We start from the raw sequence: 14,966 nt of genomic DNA, 5'->3' as shown, positions 1-14,966 counted from the left end.
CATAATTTTGAGTACAATAGTTTGGAGGATTGGTTTTTATTTCCAGGTTAAATGGATTAATGACTAAATGATTCTGCGATTTTACAAATCCGCAGAATCCGAGGTAGCGTGATTATTTTAGTGTGAAATAACGTGAATGTGGATAATTATAATTTGGTTTTTTATTTTAACAAAACTCACTTATAATAATTTTACGAAACAAATAATCGCGTACGCTAGAGGAGGTTTAGGGTCAACCCGACGGCAGGACTGCTGAAGACAAAATGATCTTATTTACCGCGCGGGGTATCGCGAGCGGGTTTACAATGATACCAGCCTCACAAGAATGTGGGTAAAAATAATATTGTTGTTATTTTCGGGAGATGCAAACTCCCTATAATTTACCCCACAATAGCATAAAATAGCAATAACATTGAACATTTTGAACAGTATGTGCATGACACTAAGGAGTTATATCTTAACCTGTATGATTGGTTTACTATGCCAACAAATGTTCATAAACTATTACACCATTCATTTTATGTGATTAGTTAGTGCATTGTACCTATTGTGCAGCTGTCAGAAGAGGCGCAAGAGGCGCAAAATGAAAGAAAGACTGTAGAAGATTTAGGCAATTGCACACCAGAAAAATCGACCAAACATCAACAAAGAGAGATATGTTACCCATGTTATTAATTACATCAGATCCAACAATAAATAGTTTTAGAGAGGTTCCCAGAAAAAAAACGGGCTCACTTTCTTCTGAAGTGTTAAATTTACTTGTTCCACCTAATTCCGAGTCAAGAACACAATGTTTGCGATCTGATGACTCCTCTGAACATAACTCAGATAGCATTTAGTTTTAATAAGCATTCTGTTTAAGCATAATATATAATTTTCTCACAAATCTATTGGTCCTGTACTCTGTCTTAAAAAAAAATAATGATGTTTATGTGCAGTTAATTTTTCTCGATGCAAATGACTCTGATAGTACTTTATTAGATAAGTAATAATGATTGTTTTGATTATTTTTTATCATCTCTTTGTACTTGCAATTATTTCGTGATTTGTATTTTATTTTCTGACTGTGCTTTTACCTACTTATTATTCTCAAAATGCACATATTTTTTGCTATTTAAATTTGTTTTCTTTATAAACCTCAAATACGCTATTAATATTATATTAATTATTTGAAAGCTTTTGTCCGATTTTTTTTAAAATTATATTAATCGCTTTCAACCCAAATTTTCAATACATTTAGACTAAGTACTCCCCATAAGAGGGTTTCAAACACTTTATTATTGTATAAGAGTTTTTCCATCTAGCTTGTATGAAACGAAACACTGTGGGCCGTTGGAAAACTAAGTCACTACGGCGAACGCGCGCTCCTCTTTCGTCCACTGCATGAGCGGTAACTAAACTAACCGCTGCGCCCTTTTGAATGTGCACAATTCCACTCATATACAAATAAGGAAGTTTACGCACCGCACCCAAGAAGTTAAAAAAAAAATAATTGTAGATCTAAGAATAAAAATGATTTCTCGAATACTCTTTGTTTTATGATTGTTTTTTAAATATATCCCGCGCCGCGCCCTATATAAACATCTGTTGGTGGATATCCAATATATATGATGAATCTACCACCAGTATTAGAATATTTCACTTTGAATGTTTTTACCTGACGCGACACCTTCATTTGGAATCAGTTGTGAATAAGTCAATATTAAGTAATTCATATTAAATATTTTCAGGGCGAACTACTCTTGGTACAATTACAGCACTTATTGGTGATCTGTGCACCAACAACATAGATTGCCTAATCCTGAACACTCGTTGCGTCAAAGGGGCGTGCATTTGCGCAGCGGGTTTCAGCGCTTCGACAAACCGTCAGGAGTGCTTGGAGCCGACTGGCGCCATTCTGCCAAAACCACCCCTGGCTTGCAACAGGTCGCCTTGCCACTACTCCAGCACTTGCGTGAACCTTCCTGACAATGGATTCACATGCGTGTGCGAACCTCACTCAACAGGGAGGCTTTGCGAATTCAGAATCACTGTGCAACATTTCGATGTCCCTTCTTTCGATGGCCATGCTTACATCACTATGAAATCTCTCTCTGCGTATCACAAATTCAATATAGAATTGGAATTCACAGCTTTCGCAGATAATGGAATTTTGCTCTACAATCAACAAAGACAGGATGGAACAGGCGATTTTATTTCACTGGCGATTATTAATGGACACATCGAGATGAGGTATAATTTAGGCGATGGGATAGTGAGCGTGGTCACTCCGGATGCCATACAAATGGACACCCGGCACAGACTAACAGCTAAGAGATACCATAGAGACGGGATGCTGAAGCTGGATGATGGCGACGATACGGTTGGACAGTCAAGAGGAACCTTAAAAGCACTGGACTTGATCGATCACGCTTACGTTGGATATGTGCCCACCAACTATTCTAGGTAATTTTGAAGAAATATTTTACTATCATATATTTTTTTTTTTTTTTGTAATTATTTTTTATTTTTAATAATATGTTTACATGGTACATAATTAATTTTACATCTTGGGTTTTTTTACTACTCTTCCATTGAAAGCATTTGCTTGTGTATGGAAGGGGAGTGTACATAAATGTTGTTGTTAGTTAGTACTTAAATAATTCATTGTACATAAATGTATGTTTGCTGTAGTATTTTTTTTTGATAGTAGTGAAGGATAATATATTAATATAATAAATTTAAAAAAAGAAGTTATGGAAAACTAAGGATATTTGTGAAATTAATTAAGTGACAGTAGTTTTTTTTTCAGAATATTTTTAAAGTGTCTCTTGACAGAGAGCAGTATTCGGGTTTTATCATTAATGCTTCTGATTTCTTCTGGTAGACGATTGAAAAAGGTTCTTCCCTGGTAAGTATAGTGATGTTGTGCAAAAGACGTATTTAGTTTTGGGCATAGAAAAACATGTCTAAGTCGCGTTCTGTTTTCATTTAAAAATTGATATTTATCTTTTTCTTTTATAATTTGGATTAGTGAGTTTTTAATATATAGGTCTTTAAATGTAGGTACTTGAAATTCTTCAAACAGGCGTTCTGTTGGGTAGTCAAAGGGTTTTTTTAATATAATTTTAATAATTGTTCTTTGTATAATTTCAATTGGAAGAAGGTTACATTTATACGCGGATCCCCAACTAATAATAGCGTATTGTAAAGTGGATTGAACTAAGGCATAGTAAATTATATATAGATTTTTTATCGACAGAAAGTTTCTAATTCTTAGAAATATATATATTAATTTTCTAATTTTGTTTACTACTTGACATATTTGTTCCTTCCATTTCAGATTTTTATCAATAATTACTCCTAGATATTTAATTTTATTTGTTGTTTTTAGTACTGTACAGTTTGATTTGCAATAGTTTTGGCTGTGAATTTTAGTATTATTATGTATGACAATATTAAAATTTTTAGGAGTATCATTTGTATGGATTGCAAATGGAATTACAAATGTCTTTTCATTATTAAGTGACAGTAAATTAGTGTCGAAAAAATTCTTGAGCGTGTTGATGTCTTCTGTGGCCTTTAACTCTACTTTTTCCCAAGTCTTATCACTTATTATTAATACTGTATCATCAGCGTATGACGTAATTTGACCATGTAAAGGTTGAAAAAAAATATCGTTTACATATATAGTAAATAGAATTGGTCCAAGCACTGTACCTTGGGGGATTCCAAAGCTTGTAATCTCTTGATCACTATTAACACGATTGATTTTTACTACTTGAGGACGGTTTTTTAAGTAGTCGGTGATCCATTTAATCGCGTTGCCTTTTATGCCGATATTATTTAATTTTTTTAATAGCATCTCATGGGATATGCTATCGAATGCCTTTCTAAGGTCAATAAATATACCCGCACATTTTTTACTTTTATCTAATGATTCGTAAATGTATGAAGTTACGTTAGCAATAGCATCTTGTGTGCTGAGAGATTTTATAAAGCCAAACTGGTTTTTGTGTAATATTTTATTAATATCTAGAAAATTTACCAATTGTTTTTTTACTATTTTTTCAAAGATCTTTCCTATATTAGAAATAAGACATATTGGGCGATAATTCGTTGCTTGATGTGGATCTCCAGATTTGTAAATAGGTGAGATTATTGTGGTTTTGTAGTTCATTGGAAAAATTCCAGTTGTTAAACTTAAGTTTATTAAATGAGTGATAGGTTTTATTAAGTGAGGTTTCATAGTTTTTAACATGTGTGTTGTAATAGAATCAAAGCCGGGAGACGAACCTCCTTTCATATTTTCTATTATTTTCGAAATTTCACATTCTGTTGTTGTTTCAAACATTGAAAGTATATTACGTTTCTGTATATTTTTATTTTTATGGTTTTCTTGGTTTGAAGGCTTGTGAATATTTTTCGCAAGATTTTTCCCAACATTTGCAAAGAAGGAATTAAATATGTTTGCACATTGTTTAGGCTGTATATTGGCATCTATAATTTTTTTATCATGTTCAATGTACTTAATGTTTTGTGTTTTTTTTGTATTTTCTATGGCGAAATTAACAGTTTTCCACATTTGTTTATGGTTATTTTCTGAAGATGATATTTTATTTTTAAAATACTCTTCTTTACTTTTTTTAATATAAGATGTTAATTTATTTTTATATTTTTTATAGAAAATATATGCTTTTTCATCTTGGGGATTTTTTAAAGTTATTTTGTAAAGTTTTTCTTTATTTCTGATAGATATAATAAGTCCTTTGGTAATCCAAGGCTTTAAACATCTTAATTTTGATTTTATGTGTGTTGTTATCTCAGTTGTCGAATTTTTAATGTGTTGTGACATAATATTTTCGAAGTTAGTTGAACAAATTTCAGTATCATCACTGTTTAAAACATTATTCCAATCTTCCTTTTTTAATTTTTCAGAGAGAATAGTCATATCTATTGTTGATTTTTTGGTTATTAAATTATGTTTTTTATGTTTAATATTATTATTATACAGAAGTAAGCATGAGTGATGATCAGTTATGTTAGTTTTCCAAACAATTGATTTTATTTTGTGAAGATCTTTAATGTTTACATTTGTCCAAATGTGGTCTAAACAAGATGGAGTATGTTCTTTTATTTCCCTAGTATTTTTATTTATGCAAGATATAAAATTTTGTTCAGTCATACAATTGATGTATTCATTTTTGTTATTATTTTCTATTTTTTCATTAATATTAACGTTGAAATCTCCTACGACGAAGCAAAGCTTATTTTTTAATTTTAATAATATGTTTTTGAGGTCATTTATAAACGTAATAATACTCGAGCCATGCGTTCTATAGATAGCTATTAGATAGTATATTGATTTGCCGAGTTTGAAATGTACTTCGATGCAGTTTACTAAATGTATTGGGTGTTCTATTATGTTAACAATACTAAATTTATTGCTTGCAAATATTATTATTCCCGAATTTTTATTGATGTCTACTTTGGTAGAAATATAGTTGTACTCAGGTAAGTGATAAGACGGTGATTCAGCGTTCGTAAATGTTTCGGATAACACTATAAAGTCCGGTTTTTTAATTAAATTATTTATTTTTAGAATTAATTCATCTAAATTTTTTTGAGCGCTACGGATGTTTATGTGCATAATAATTATATCATTGAAGTTTTTAGAAATAATTTTGTTACACGAATCGGTACATATACATTCGTATTCTTGAATTTTAATATTTAACTCTAATTCGTTACTTAAGAAATCATCCATTTAATGCATTTTCGGTTGTATTATACAAAATTATTTATAAGATTTTTATTCAATGTCGTAGTTAATTCTTTCTTTGGCTAATTTAAGCATGTAAGATCGGAACTTACATGTTTCGCTGTTTGTTCGGTGGTCTACTTCATTCATTTTACTGTTCAAGGAGTTTATTTCTTTCTTCTTGTTAGCTGAGTTGCAGTTAGCGCATTTGGGTGGCAGTTCCAGGGATTTACACTCGGAGATGGGATGATCTTCTGAACAGTGCTTGCATGTTGGTTTATTCATTCTATTGTAGCATTTTTGTGCTGTGTGTCCAAATCTTTGACAGTGAAAACATTGGGTAAGAGGACTGCAGTCTTCTACATAGATTCTCATGAATCCTAGATGAATTTTTTTTTTATTAATAAGATGTAGTCTCATTTCGGGATTTGTTTGTAGTATTAAGTTTTTGCTGTTAGTTTTTTTGTTTGTAATGATGGCCTTAACTTGTAATATTTCTTTGTCTTGGTATTTTTCACATATCATTTTGATGTCGTTGTTTTGTTCAATGATGTCTTCTAAGAATTCTTTTTCGGTATAGTCTTTGTCAAGACCTTTGAATATTACGCATGGATCCGTTTTCAGAAGTACCTCCGCTATTATGGTTTTGTCGACTTCATTTATCTTATCTTTTAATTTTTTTGCGTCTTCTTTTTCTGGGCATGTTATTATAAGGTTTTTTTTTGTTTTTTTAATTTCGCATACTCGAATTCCCAACTGCGTATGTAATAAAATATGTATGTAATAAGTAAAGGGTCGTTGACTGACCATACATAATACTATGCTATTTAATACTTGATTAGGAACTCACACAGTTTTAATTTTTTTTATATTTAGGTACCTAAAAATGCCAAATAATAATGATCCAAAATCCAAAACCACTCAGATGAAATAACTCACGCAACATCCTATATGAATATGAAATGATCGATGAATATCCGAACTAATTCCAAATCTCTGTTAATTCAAATTTTCAAATACCTGCAGGGTATTCGAGAACATCGGAATCCGGCAGGGATTCATCGGCTGCATTCACCGTCTGAAGATCGGGCGGGTGGTAGTGTACCCGCGGCTGGCCGGCGGGGCGGGTGCAGCGGCGGGGAGGGCGACGGGGACAGCGGCAGCAGCGGCGGCAGCGGCTGCAGCGGCGAGCGGCGCGGCTAGCGGGGCGGGAGACGTGCTTTACGACGCGAAGAATGTGAAGGAATGCACGGATAACCCCTGCGCCAGTATGCCGTGCGCTAATGGAGGGACGTGTCATGCTTTGGATCGGGAATTTTATAGGTAAATAAATTATGTTCCATTTTTCTTGACCCTTGTTTTAGTTTAGGGGAGCGAAAGGTGCAAGCCAAAAACGGTAAGGTTCTAAAACATTCGTTTATCGTTATACGTTTTTCCTGTTTTCGTATGGGATGCTTTACTAAGCTTTTAAAAGTTTACAAAAATTAATGTTGAAATCAACCTCGAAATATGATAAAAGTGGGCTACCCGTCCCAGTTTTTTAGTAACTCTTCATTTTATGTCTAACCATGCTGTAAAACCAATAAATTCTAGTATTTCTTGCTTTGTATCATCTGTCCAAGGTATATTATTTTTTGTTTCCTGTTTTGTTTACTCTCCGAGCACTTGAATTCATGGTTTTTTTGTCAATGTCCAACTCTTAGTAAAGCATTTTAAAATCTAGCCTCTTGATCGTTGTTTTACATTTACGCTTTACGACTAACGTTGCACCTTAGTGACAAACCCAAGACAGTTAAATACTTGACCTGGGCAACAGCTAATAACATACCGATGTTTTCCAATTTGAATACATCTTTAAGAAAATGCCATGGTGCGAAACTATATAATGTCCAACCAAATAAAATAAACGAATATAAGAGAAACTGATTTATCAATAATAAGTTTAGTAAATAAAGCTAGTCAGAACATGGTTGAGAAAATTTGTTAAGTGGCATTTTGACTCAGAGATCAAACACCAAACAGAAGAGTATATTCTCAACCATACTTCACTATTAGATATACAAATATTTTGTTGCATAAACTTTGTTCAATTAGAACGCGCCAATCTAGGCAGTAATCAAACTTCTAGAATATTTATGCACAAATATTTTGTAATGTAAATATATTTTTATGTACTCATATTATATCCTTTACCCACTTATATATATTAAATAAAAAAATAAACTTAGTGGTGAAAGTTCGCAACCAGGTCGCGTGTCAGTATCATGATGGTTTTTTTAGGATGGTATCTCATTGTACATAAATAAAAGGCGGTGCATGGATTGATATTGCATGTATTGGAAACGTAATATTTTGATAATGAGCCCTAGCTCGACAGATATCGATATATATATAGACTCAACATTATTATACAATTTTGACTTACCCCAACGGTAAGACGGACTTACCCCCGACCATTTTTTTAACTATCTGAATCTAAACTACGGGAGCCAAACATCGCGTTTTCTAGTGCCGAATACTGCGTTTTCTTGATGGGAGAAGCGACGGAACGCCCCGCACCCCCATCCTGCGGCTGACGTAACTCCGTAGAAGCGTGATCGGTCTTCCGGAAAGGTAGATATACTTCTCCTGGCCGCATCCACGAACCCCAGCTATTAATAAGCGCGTAGCCGTTCCTGGGGATGCTGCAACTCATACAAAGGGCTCTTTCTCGGCCCGCCGAACACGTGCGATGTCGGGATTCAAACTCCAAAATCAAGAAGAACGAGGTTTCCGTTCGACAGTCATGCGTGGCACGAATTAATAATTGAGTATGATCTAATCCTACGCAGGATTGATCGTTTCTTTACGGATTCCCGTTCAATCGAATAACGCCGGTCGCGTGTTTCGTCCGTACCAACTTCCGTCCAACGAAATCATTATTACCCACTTTGGGAATTTTAATTTTCGGTCACAAAACGTTTCCCGCCGTGCTCGTAAGCAAACTCGCACTCATCGGCGACAAAAATGGAATTAAATTCCGTACAATTAACTATTCAAAAACGAAAAGCACCGCGACCATCATCTGTACAGTCCACGAACCCACACGTTGACTGTCCAGGAAAGAAGACGTTTGTTATTTTCAGCCAGGCTCAGATGTCGCCCTCGGCGACCATATGCGAAATTTAACCAAAAACAATACCAGCGACAATCGCCCAGTTCCTAACAAGGTTAGAAAATCGACGGGGATAAATGTGATGATGCAGAACAAATTAATTAATAAAATATAAAAACAAAAGGAATCTAGCCCTGCATCATAACAAATTGTGTGATAATTAGCTTGCAAACATTATGAAGGCCGTGTGAAGACTAGATACATACGCAATCTGAAAATTACAACAGACCGCCTTTAAATTCCTCAATTTATTAGCCTCCCTCGCAAATAATTTCTTAGCTTAAACTAAAGCTATTCTAATAACATTTGTAGGTGCGCCTGTTTGGACGGCTTCATGGGGGACTTCTGCGAGGTAGTACTGGACCCCTGCTCCTCCGGTCCGTGTGAGAACAACACCTCCTGCGTACCTGACGGCATCACCTTCCGCTGTCTCTGCGAGAGAGAGGATGACTCTGACGATGATTGCATGATTGGTAAATATTATTCAATACTTAAAATAACCTGCTTGTAAAAAACGGAATATTACTATTTTAATATATAGATAAACAAAAGTGGTCAATGTTTCTAAAAATAGAAAATAATTGGATCACTAAAAAACACCGGTAAATTGTTTGTCGCATACGGTCATGGATGTATTTATTCTGATGAAAAAGGTAGGTTTTTTGAGACAGGTGACTGGTGAAGTCACACGTCACGTCCATAAATTTGGTGCAATTTGGGGAGACCAGAAAAATTTAAATTTTGTAAATTATTTTAACTATTAATTACAAGAATAAAAAAACCAAATATTTTTATTTTTTAAATTTAACAGAAATACAAACATTAGCGTTTAACTATATAATGTATGACAATATTTGAAAATCTCCTACTAACACCACAGTAAGCGGAAAATGTTGCTTGTGTTGTGATGGAGGACTAAGCCTGCCGAGGAATTAAGCCCAAAAGGCGACATCAACTCAGCCATCGACCGGTCTAATATATTCTGTAATTTAAGTTATACGGTCATTACGGTCATTCGGTTCACGATTTTGAAAAAGGGACTAGAGTTCCGTATCACGCGGTCCAATATTTTTTTTTGTTTTTTTTTCTGATTTTGGTAAGGGAGCTTCTGAAGCCGGTAAAAAAGTTTGAATAAATTAAGCCCTTCACGTAACATATTCTGTTAACCTTATTTTTAAAAGTCACATTTTAACTTAGTTAAACTATAACAAAATACCTAAAAACTATATTGTTTTCTCAACTCGTTCACGTGATCAATAGTTCGGATTTGAATTTCCAAATTCAAATTAATGCATTCTCGTGTCGAATATGAAAGTACAGGATGGGGATCTCTATATCAAAGTATATACATAATATGAATAGAATTAAAAAAACAATCACAAATACCATACTTAAAGTTCCTAAAAGAATGCGTGCGTCTGAAATTTTAAAAATTTTTGACGTATCAAATGCACGCCAAAAATATACTATTAAACTATTAAAACTACAGAATCCTTTACTTAACCGCTTAACTATCATACTAGATTGAATCAAAATTAAATTAAACATATGAGAAGTCAAAAAACCACATTCGGTGAAAGAAATTACCTATATTTTGCGACAAAACTCCACAACTGCCTTCCGTAAGATATAAAACGATTCAAAAAGTTATTTTCGTATGCAGAATTAAAGTCTGTCTGAAAAAGATCAATGAAACGACACAGAAAACACACCTAATTAAATTAAATTAAATAAGTTTAGTATGAATTAACACTGGACCCCCTAGAACCACTAAAAACATATACAAAATCACGGTTTAATAGTAGTTATTGTTTATAGTAACAATATGAAACAGTAAAATAAAGAAGAAAAACGTCGTTTTCTCATTTCCAGATAAATCGAAGAAGGACCCCGCTGCCATCCCACAGTTCACTGGCTCCAGCTACATCCAGCTGCCACGTCCTTCCGGCCTCGGCAAGTCCTTCAAGCTGGAGATCTGGTTCCTGGCCAAGAAGCCGAGCGGCTTGCTGTTGTACAGCTCGCAGGGCTTGTCGCGCTCCAAGGGGGACTTCGTGTCCGTCAACCTGGTGGACGGGCGGGTGCAGCTGAGGTTCAATCTGGGCAGCGGAGTGGCTAGCGTCACGTGAGTACAGTTACTTCTTATGTTCATTCCAACTCACCGGCTCCAGCTAAATCCAGCTACCACGCCATTCTGGTTGATTTTTTACATTAACCCCACACGGGAAGCCCCGAGGAAAATAATTTCCCTATGTAGAAAACACCGAGATCTGGAAGCAGAAAAACTTGACGGAGGAAACACAGATTAATTTAAAAAAATAACAAAATATCGATTTCTTCAATACATGTACTTATAATCATCTCAAATTTACGTTACGTTAGTTAAAAAGTTATGCAATGCCTTTCACACACTGGATAAAGTTGTCCATTTCTTGATAAACATCGTTTTCACAAATTTCACACCGAATTTTGGACTGCGATAACGGAGTTACGACAGATTCAGGATTTTTTTGACATGGTGAGAAAACAATCAACAACATCCGGAAATAATCATAAAATCACTGTTGAAAACGATATTTTTGACTTAGACATCGTTTCAGTGTTATATCTTTTAAAAATTGCGAATAGCAAAAATAATCGATTATTTTTGACACAAACTAAGGCACTAAATTAAGTAAAATATTATACACAGACACGAAGCACAGAGACTAAAACAATGTCACTATTATTTTATGTGAAAAAAAGTGTTTTACGTATAGTAAGATACAATAAATAAATAAATTATTTACTACATTAAAAATTTATTATATTACACTATTGTTTATTACATTAAAAGCAGAAAAACAGTAGCCTATTTTTAGCCAGGTGTATGAAGGTCTAGTACGGACGATCGATAAAGCCCTATATCATAAGATAATAACGAAATACGTTATCTATGGTCAGTTAGCGATATTTTCGAGCGCGGTATTTTGTAAGATTCCGACAGTCGGTTGACCAAAGCCGCTACTTTTAGGTGTAGGCTTTTTGGATATTGTCGTTCGTTATGCGAAATAACTGACTTATTAATGAATGGAGCTGAACTAACGAAGCTCTTAAAACTGAAAGAAATTAATGAATTCATTCAGACGCGTTAAATTAATTCCCTTTCAGCTTCGAGAAATATTAGTTTTTAGTTATGGATGTTATGACTAATGACTTCGTTAACCAACTCATTCATTCTTTGGCTGCCAATTTTTAAATTAAAGTTAATATTTCAATCTGGCATTATCAATTTATTACTATTTACAACTTTTACGTAGCCGTCTGACATTTAGGAATATCATATATAGTGTTTATAGATTCTTATTTTTTTGCGTTATCAACATAGGTCAGGATATTAATCATCGCGACCGTTCCTAGGAAATCTTTATAAAATCATCGGTAGTTACGCCTATATATATCGTAAAGTTATCGATTTCAATTATATATAATAACTAGACCCCACGGAATAAGAAGTAGATCAGTGCAATCTTAAAAAGAGCAATTAATGAGGTAGCAATCTTAGATTATTAAATTCCGTGCGTGTGATCGTAAATGGGGCTCGGTTTCTTTATCAAGCGGTAGTTAATTCATGAAATTAACATTACATTACTAACAGCTAGTTTCTGCGCGCATTAGCGTCGTCAGATAGCTGACAGATAAACGTTAATTATTACATCGAAGACTACGCGACAATTTGCATAACATTTGAACTCCCTCTGTGGAATAAGTACGCAGTTATCTTAACTTAGAGGACTTCAGTGGAATACACCATAAGAATGATTTAATGGTTATGGCTTAACATGAAGATTTTATCTACTTTGCAAAAGCTAAACTGTTAGAAATTCCACATTCAAGTTGTGAATTTAAAATCAACTGAAATCGTTTTAATGTCAATCTAGAAATGAAAAGGGAAAGGGGTTTGTTTATCGAAATCAATGCGAGTTTTATATATTCTTGTAAGTAAAACCGAACTAGTTATCAAATTCTATAAGTAATTTACTTGTGATCACCTTCTATTCGTCCCTGAGTGGTTGAATTCCATCGTCAAATTACTTTATTGTGATACCGCGTGTTATTTTAAATGTCCTAATTTCCCGAAGCCAGTGGAACTACAGCATCTGTATTTGAAAGAATATCGTTAAGCTCAAGAAAATAGTGCAAGTAAAGGAGAAAAGGAAGGCATTGCATTACTGGTTACTAAACATAGTTATAACCATTTATAAACTACGATTGTTCTCAATTATGGCCTCTCTAAAAGAAAACATCGAGGAAACCTTTTTCCATCTCTCTCAATCTAGAAAGATCTAAAACCGAAATTTATGTTACTTTTAAATTCGGTGTGCGAAAAGAACATTAATGACATGGTACAAGTATGTGCGTAGATTTTTTTTAATGTTGAGCTTGAACCCGCTTACTCTGGGCTTAGACTAAAAACTATGCCGCGAAGATTGTCATGGATATTTCACGTCATTATAATTAATAAAATTAATTATTTGTATTGTAAGAATGAAATATTGAAGTGAAACTTCTTTACGCGCGTCATGCAATTTCGAGGACCGGAGTAAAACCGACTCATGACCGAAACGAAAATGCGGGTACCCCCACCACCGATTAAAGTTCATTTGATCTAGTCAAAGTTTTGAAGTAACATATAAATGCTTCTTAGCTCATCCCGACAACTGGCGTTGGTGGTGTAATGGTCAGCATAGTTGCCTTCCAAGCAGTTGATCCGAGTTCGATTCTCGGCCATCGCACATTATTTTTTTGTTTTTAACGCCTTTTTCATTCAATATCTTATTTTTTAGTAGGTCAGAACATTTTTTAAAAGAAAATAATATTGCAAAATAATAAAAACACTTATCTCACTGTGATAAAACATTACTCCGCTAGAGCGCGCTTTGCGTTATTGTGTTGGATTAAAATTATTATCTAATCCGTATATTATGATAATTGTATTACATTTATTTAATTAATTTATTTATTTTGATAATATGTAATAATTTACAGAAAAAAAAATTAAAACTATCTCCCTCTGATAAAATATCCGTTCGCTAGAGCGCACTACGCGATCTTGTGTGGGATTCTATTTCTGTACATTGTACATTATTTTTAAAAATATATTATATTTTGGGTGTGATGTAGGTAACATTATAAAACATAACAAGCTCTCATATTTTCAGAACCTACATAATATAATCAATTTATGCGGCTTTGCTTACAGTTGGTGCTCAGCGTGGTTGGCTTTCAATCAGTTAAGCGAGGTTCGATTCTCGGCTGTGGCATTTTTGAAGTGAAACCTTGTTGAGGTGGGGGAGCCGCTCACGAACGTTCTCTCTCTTCTCTTCTTTCCTCTCTCTCAGACACCAGCGAACTGCGCCACGCCAAGCATCAGCTGAAACTAGAAGTTTCACTTCTGTCTTGCGTAGGCTTGACACACCCACTTTTTTTTCACTGTGTTTAAGTTGTAATTTTTTTTGCTTCCATAATAATATATAATCTGCACCCCCATATACATCCAAATAAATAAACTTGCACACACATGCAATCTATGTATCATTTCGACGAGCTGCAAAGAAAATTTCCGTATTCGTTCGATAATGCTTTGAATAAACTACGACTGTCGAACATTGACCACCATAGATTGAGTATTTAAATGAGCAGATCCTGCGCAGAAAAGTAAAATTCACTAAAATAAAGCAAAAATTTAAATCGCACTCCATTGTTAGACTTTTCAGGATTTGAATGTCTTTAAACAAACCGCCTATCGAAGCGATGCTAAAAATGAGTGAAGTGGGTAAATGAAAACTTTTTTAAAGTGTCTATATAAATAGTGTAAAAAAATATTCAATTTTGGGAAGAAGCCCGAACTTTTTTTTACCCATTTAAAGATTTGTAGTCAAGTTTTAAACGCAGTCAGCAATTTATGTGCCGTTGTGAAAAGGACTATAAATTCTTTAGCAATAGTTTTACTTTCGAGGACTGAATAGTGATACTAAAATGCGAGTTACCTGTCTGATTTAATTTACTGTCAGATTCATTTACAAAAAAATCTCA

General features: G+C 34.0%; 1 protein-coding gene across 3 annotated transcripts in view; it reads left to right on the top strand.

The window, feature by feature from the left end:
• The window catches only part of LOC149424825 (agrin-like), a 236,183-nt gene that overhangs the window by 217,861 nt on the left and 3,356 nt on the right, over positions 1-14,966 (top strand). For all 3 annotated transcript variants that reach the window (XM_089650820.1, XM_089650819.1, XM_089650821.1), the window contains 4 exons: positions 1,731-2,445; positions 6,767-7,063; positions 9,207-9,367; positions 10,767-11,016. In XM_089650820.1, coding sequence (XP_089506946.1) covers positions 1,731-2,445; positions 6,767-7,063; positions 9,207-9,367; positions 10,767-11,016 — 1,423 coding nt within the window. The remainder of the gene's footprint in view (positions 1-1,730; positions 2,446-6,766; positions 7,064-9,206; positions 9,368-10,766; positions 11,017-14,966) is intronic.

Source organism: Hesperophylax consimilis, chromosome 3 (assembly GCF_061612785.1).
Source record: "Hesperophylax consimilis isolate HC1 chromosome 3, BYU_Hcon_1.0, whole genome shotgun sequence".
NCBI classification, from domain to species: domain Eukaryota; kingdom Metazoa; phylum Arthropoda; class Insecta; order Trichoptera; family Limnephilidae; genus Hesperophylax; species Hesperophylax consimilis.
Note: the sequence above shows the minus strand (reverse complement) of the source record. Positions and strands in the feature narration are given on the sequence as shown.